Source organism: Lucilia sericata, unplaced genomic scaffold, assembly GCF_015586225.1.
Source record: "Lucilia sericata isolate MDLA Ls3-8-SP2 unplaced genomic scaffold, ASM1558622v1 Contig001221F_arrow, whole genome shotgun sequence".
In the NCBI taxonomy this organism is placed as follows: Eukaryota; Metazoa; Arthropoda; class Insecta; order Diptera; family Calliphoridae; genus Lucilia; species Lucilia sericata.
In genome coordinates this window covers 60,476-67,500 of record NW_023995181.1, presented here as the reverse complement: position 1 = coordinate 67,500, position 7,025 = coordinate 60,476, and the positions used below count along the sequence as shown (strand labels likewise).

At 31.1% G+C, this 7,025-nt stretch overlaps 2 protein-coding genes across 2 annotated transcripts in view; one reads left to right on the top strand and one right to left on the bottom strand.

The window, feature by feature from the left end:
* The window catches only part of LOC119610524 (myosin-2 heavy chain), a 7,374-nt gene extending 3,294 nt beyond the window's left edge, over positions 1-4,080 (bottom strand). The window contains exon 1 of the mRNA XM_037965773.1: positions 1-4,080. This exon is cut by the window's left edge and continues 107 nt beyond it. Within this exon, the coding sequence (XP_037821701.1) occupies positions 1-3,523 (3,523 nt within the window). The 5' untranslated portion in view covers positions 3,524-4,080.
* Positions 1-7,025, top strand: part of LOC119610526 (spondin-1) — an 18,635-nt gene that overhangs the window by 8,881 nt on the left and 2,729 nt on the right. Inside the window, exon 2 of the mRNA XM_037965774.1 lies at positions 6,597-6,991. Within this exon, the coding sequence (XP_037821702.1) occupies positions 6,597-6,991 (395 nt within the window). The remainder of the gene's footprint in view (positions 1-6,596; positions 6,992-7,025) is intronic.

Genomic DNA, 7,025 nt, shown 5'->3' with positions numbered 1-7,025 from the left:
CGCTTTCATTCAGCAAAGGTGAAGTAGCTCGTCTCTTTAATGATTTCTTAATTAATTTTTCATCATCATTAATCGAAGAATTCGAACTATTTAATGCTATATTTGCTTGCTTTTGATCGTCAGGCATATTTTTAGGCGAAACTGAGTTAGTATGTGTTCCAGTAGCAGTATTAGTACTAGAAGTATTGTTGACAAAAGGCTTTTTAAAATCATTGAAAGGATTTATTAAAGGTGTAATTGTTTCCTTCTTCAGATTGGGTAGTATTTGTACATTTTCTATAAGAATTTTACGTTTTTTCTGTTGTTTGACAAGAGGAGAAGTTTGTAAACGATTGACCTTAGTTACACCCTCACCACTTACTATAGATTTAAATATTTGCTTCTTAATGTGACGCATACGTTGGAGCACCTCTTTTTTGCGGGCCGAACGATTAACAGCATAACTTTTGTAATCTAAATTACTATGACGAGGAGTTTTGCTGGCAGAAGGTTGCTTGGGTTCTGTATTATTTCCCAGATTGGGTGAGGGTACTATGTCTATAGAGGCTTTACGTTGTCTTAGTTTAGAATTGATGGCTTCCATCTTTAGATGATTTATAGTTTGATTTTGTGCTGCTACGAGACTAAATTGTACTTCATTTGGTGGTTCTTTTTGTGGATCTTCTTGTTCTATAGGTTCTAAGCTAGATTCTGAAAAATTTTGCTGACAATAGGTGGGCTTTATAGGGGTTTCTACTATAACAGATTGATTGTCTTGCTGGTTAGAATTTTTTGGGTTTATTTTTGTTAAACTTATACCACTGGGTAATTTAAAATGTTCCATTAAGTTTTTAGTGCGTTCTTCATTTGATTGTTGTTTAGTTTCTAAAGATTTTGTTTGTGCTTTTGTTACATTGTTGGAAAGTTTATCGGGTGTATATCTTTGTAGTTTTATGGAAACATTTCTCAATCTTTGTGGAGTGGTTAAGGGAGTTTTTAGGGAATTTGCATTAGTTTGTTGTTTGGGAGAAGTTGCGGGATTTGAGTTAGGTTTTTCATTCGTTTTAGTGTTGCTGTCCCTTTTAGGACTTTTACTTGTTGCTTGTCTGTTTATGGGTGATTGTCTCTCTGGTGTTTTGGGTGTTTTATTGTGTTGCTGTTTTTCTTGAGATTTAGGTGATTGTTTTATAACTTCTGGTTTTTGTAGTAGGGGCGTTTTCTGCTTTTGTGTTGTAGGTGTTTTTTGAGTTTCCGATTTCTCTCGTTTTTCTAGGGTTTTAGGACTTTCTTTGAATTTTCTTTCCTGAGCAGTTTTGTTTGCTTTTGCAGGAGTTGTGTTGTGATTTAAAGACTCCTGTTTTTCTTGCGTTTTAGGACTTTGTTTCAAAAATATTTGTTCCCTTTTTACCGGAGTTTTTTCACCTCTATCCGTGTTTATAAAACTGCCAACTGGGGTTAACTTTTCTTTTTTAATATTTCTTATATTAATCAGAGGAGTATTATTTTCTTGATTTTCTTTATTGGGTGTTTTTCTTAGCTTTGGGCCATTAAATATTTTGCCATTTATGTTTTCTGTAGTTGGAGTTTTTGCTGGACTTCTAAAGGAATTGTTAACGGATAATTGCTGCAAGAAAACTTCATGATTTCCTTTAAGGGGAAATTGTATATCTTTGGTTTTAACAGGCTTAAGGGGGTTAGTTTGTTTTAGATTTAAGTTATTAGAGGATTTTAAAACATTTTGGCCAAGAGTTTCCTGCAATTTAGTTTTGGCTTTAATATTTGTTTTTTGGTATTTCAATTTTATATTGCTTTGGCTGGTAGTGACAGACTTTCTTTGTTTATCCACGGTTTTGATAAGTTTAGCTTGCTTTACTTCCTTGTTAGCATTCAGCTGACCATGTTCTTTAGGCCCAGTTATTTCCTGTTCTATCTCTTTATCCATTAACTCTTGATCTAGCAAATTTAGTATATTCTGATTTAAAGCTTCTTCTATATCACTTTCCTCTTCTGCTGGTATATTTAACATATCCAGATCATCATCACCTAAAGCATCAGCTAAAGCTTTTGTTAGATCTTCATTTAAGCCTACATCATTCTCAGCTTCTGGGTTTAAGTCATGTAAAGGATTTGTTGAATCCTCTTCTTGCGTTTCCTCAGCATTTAAAGTTTCCTCCAAGTTCTTTAATTGTAATTCAAAATCTGTACAAACTTCACTATTAACATTTTTAGATTTCTCCTTATTATCTTTTGGAATATATGCCCCAAAATCATTTTCTTGAGTTTCATCATTAAGTAGATTCTCTAAATGTTTTAATTTTTCTGCAAAATTTGTGTTTTCTGAGGAAGTTTTTTGGGTTTTCGTTAATTTCTTAGATTTTTTAACAACTTTACTATGACAATCAATATTGTCCTCTAAATCCAGCATTATTTCCTTTAAACGTTTATCAAAATTGTTACCCTCAAGTTGGTCATTAAGTTTGTAAGACAAATTGTCCTTCTCATGAGAATTTTCATTCTTATTTTTTAAATTTTTAGATGATTTGCTCAATAATTTAGTGTTTAATAAAACTTTTTTGCTAGTTGCAACCTTTTCAGTCCTTAATTTGTTATTTTTCATAGTTTTTTCTTCTACTGTATAATTTGAATGTTTTTCTTCCTCTTTGCTTTCATGTTTATCTAAATTACCTTCTAAATTCTCCAATAAACTGTCGACATCATCCAGATCCTCTAGACCTTGTAATAGATTTTTGATATTTTTCTCCTTTAAAGTTTCAAAATTATCTTCTGCTTTGTTTAAACTTTCCTCTATACAACTACTATTGATAATTGCTTCCGTCATGGTAACATCAGCTTGCACTTCATTGCTTACATCCAAAATACGCTTCGAAACGTTCAGGTTTATGTCACTGCAATCTATTCTCTTTAGAACGCTATCATTGGAATCACTATCTTCCCATTCATTTTGTATTTCTCTTAACAATGTGTTATCTAGATCAGCTTGCTTTTCCCCATCCTCCTCGTCATTATCTTCTTTCTGATCATCACAAGTTGTACTATTCAACTTATCCATTAGATTAAAAGAAACATCACAATCTTCCAAAGCCTTTAAAATAGACATATTGGCTAAACCTAAGGTGTCTTCCTCTTCATTTTCAGCTTTATTATCCTTAATCACTTTATCCTCCTTTGATTGTTTATCTTTAGGCACGACACCCTCATTCAACCATTTCATATCTTCATCACCCAACCACTTACTGTCCTCTACGGACATATTGGACTCTTCACTGTCCACATCGGGTGCACAGGATGTCGTAGTTTGATTCATTAACTCCTCTATAGCATAGACTTCCACTTCTTTCGTTGGCTTAACAAATACCAGTTGATCATGATGCTGCAACTGCAAGTGTCTCATAAATCCCTGCAGCTGTTTAAATGTATGCCGGCAAAAATTGCAGGACATGATAAACTTGTTTCTTTTAGACGCCACCATTATTTGTCCACATTTTTGGTATTCGCCCATATTTACATTCTTTGTAACGCGCATTTTTAACAAATAATTATTAAACTAATATGGCACTGTATGAATTAACACAAAAACTATAAAAAATTTCAGGTAAATTTTCTTATGTTATGGAATTTTTTCTAATTTTTCCAAATTAAAAGCGCGAAAAAAATTATGGTAGCAGAATTTCTGTTCGCAGTCGGCAGAATTGACATTAACAGCACTTCACATTTAAAATACACACATGTTCGATGATGACCTAGTCTTTTACGGTATGTCAAACCAGCAATGTAAAAAGGTCGAGCTTGGTTGACATCAACAAAGCTAGTTTGAAGTAGTAGCAGCGAAGTAGACGGCGCGTAAAACAAGAAAATATCTGAGACGAAGCATATACAACGAACGTTGAAGAAAGTTTGACGCCGTCTAAATTTCAATGAGCTGCTTATTTTTAGATAAAAGAAAACTTTTTTAATGAAAATAAAATTGTTTTATATTGTAAAGTTCCATAAATTTAGCAAGTCTTCTGTAAATTATACAAAATATGGCAAACTGTTTTAAGTTGTAACATATCGGCGGCGTCTTTGAAATTTTGTTCGGCGGCTCTGTGTTTGTTTTCGACTGGTAATCAGTGTGACCAGGTCTCAAAAAATGTTGCGGCTAAATCCCATCCAAAATAATGCTACAAAAAATGCTAAATTGATTTTAAAATGCCAAAAAAAATGCTAAAATTTTTTAAGTGTTTTTATGAACAATTCATATTAATTTGTAACTGAAATTCATTGTAATTTATAACAAGTAAGAAAGTATATTCTGCCGTGGTTGACCATATGAGTATAAAATTTGATTTATTTTTCGTAATAAAGCATTTATATTGACTTGAACCTTGGTTCCGATATATTTAAACTAATTCTCTGAGAAAGGCTTTTTACATTTGTATATGTATGGGGGCTAGGTAAAATAAAAGACGGACTTTAACCATTTTTAAAAGGTTTTGTCATTGGATCAAAAAGCATACGTGCTTATTGTTTTGATAATTTCAACCTCTACCAGACGGTCAGACTTACATGGCTTAATCGATTCAGAAAATGATTCTTAACCGATTAGTATACTCCAAAGTAGTATAGTGGAGTAGGGTAAAAAATTAAGTTCCGTGGTATTAAGATAAACAGAAATGCTAAAAATTTTTTCAAAATTTTTGTAAATTTAGCAATATGTATGTCTTTAAAATATTTCTGAATTCAAAAATTACATTAAAACTCTATTAATTACACTAGTTGCTCATGGTATAAAACCTATATGTGTTTTCGGAAGGAAAAGTATAATATTTCTAGTTTTACTTTTTTTTATATAAACAATTTTATTAGTCTTCCTCAAAACACTTTAAAAATGGTTTTCATGTCACAAAAATATTGAAAATTCCGTTGAAATAATTTTAAATCTCGGTGAATAGATGTCAGGTTTATAACTAATACTTCCAAGATTTTTCGGAAAGATATATATGAGAATGTATGAAATGAATTGAGAGATATATTCAAATCCGTAAGTTTGTAATTCTGGAATAAATTGTCAATAATATTTTCGAAATTTATGTATTTTTTTTTTAATTAAAAAAAAAACGTGACAACAAAATTACTAAAAATTTGGTAAAAAAAAAAGAACAGAAAGTAGGATGAGAAAGTCTTAATAATATATTATTGATTTTTTTCAATACTTATTTTCAATAAATTAACAAGAACTCTTGAAGGATGATAAAAATTAAAACCTCTTTATTTCGTATAGGAAAAAATAAAATTTGTTAATTAACCGTCATACATAACCTTTTCCAAAATTATATGTTTCATTCCATGAGCAAACAAAAAGTATTAGTTTGTAAAATAGCGTACTGAACGTATTTGTAAAAATATATGAAATCTCTTGAATTATTTCTATCACCTCGAATTTAAAAAAGAATTGCGTTCCAGAAAAATATTTTAGAATACAACATTTTAAAGTATTCACTTGTATTGGCGTAATTTTAAGTTATTTATCTTTATGAATCTTTTTGCATTATTTTGAATTACAGTGTAAATTATTACATTTCTCATATTTCTTGTTGCTTGTGTTTGGATAGACATTTAATTCTGATTTTTTCCGGTTAAACCTATTTCCAATATAAATCTTTTTTGCAAAAATTTATCTTTTTTTGTTTATATACTAAAATTGCAAAAAAAAGCTAAAAATGCTAAAAATATTTTATAAAAATGCTAAATAAAATGCCAAATGCTAAATTAAAATTTTACAGCTAAATCAAAATAAAAAATGCTAAATCTAGCTGCAAAAATGCCAAAATGGTCACACTGCTGGTAATTTTTTCTTAATGAAGTGGTGGAATTTAATAGAGATGCCATATGTAGTGTGTTTTAGGTAAAAGGCGGCCAGATTTTTAAATAGTGTGTGAAATAGTTGGCAAAGCGGTTAAGGTGGTGGATATTTAATAATTTAAATTTTAAATGCGAATTAAATTATTTTAGTAAATTTTAAAGCTTAAAGTAAAACTAAATAAAAAAAAATTAAGTTATTTTCAGTATAAAATTCTGTATTTAATAAAATTATTTAACTTAATTTGGAAACCGTTCCCTCAGTCATAAATACCTTTGTCAGTGAATATGTTCAATAGTCCGATCCAGGTTTCAATTGTTAATATGATTGCTATTGATATTAGATTTATACTATATGCAAAACTTTGTGGTAATACCGATATTCCGGAGGTAGTTATAAACAAAAAATCCATTTTCCTGGAGTATATAAATTTGTACTGGACTGTATGTATATGCAATTTTGGACCGATTGCAATAATTTTCAGCCATGTTGATCCCACGATGACTTGCGATAAAATTTCATGCGATATTTCGGAATTTTGCCCATATCTCCGTTATTTATAGACTAATTTTACTGATTTTAAATAGCGAACTTCTTGAAAGCATGTCTGATAGAATTATTGAAATTTTGGATCTCGCAGATATCGGGGCACTTCAAAATTATTAAAAATATTTTAAATTTTGCAAAATTTTTTACAAAAAACAAAATCATCTTCTATCTTCTAGAACTTTTTAAAAATTGTCACCTTTCCTTACAGTTCTCCTACTCGGTTCTCGTACTCATACTAAAGTACAACACTTCACCCACTTTACCATCACAGCCGAAGCCCATATCGGTGGCAGACGTCCCATACCGGCAAATCCCAAACGTGTTGGACGTTTCCAATTATTCAGTGATTCTCTCACCAAATTCAGTGATCGTTGTGTTAATACCGTTGCTGAGGCTGATGACTTACCTAAAACCGAAATACAAGTTATGTGGGTAGCACCCGAGGCTGGATCTGGCTGTGTTTCCCTATCGGCTATGGTATATGAGGGACCACGTTCCTGGTTTTCGGATGATGGCCAATTGACTCAGGTGATATGCGAAAAGAAGCCCGACGCTATTACTGTGCAAAAGGAATGTTGTGCCTGTGATGAAGCCAAATATAGTGTAAGTTTTTGAAATGTTTACCAGTTAGTAAATC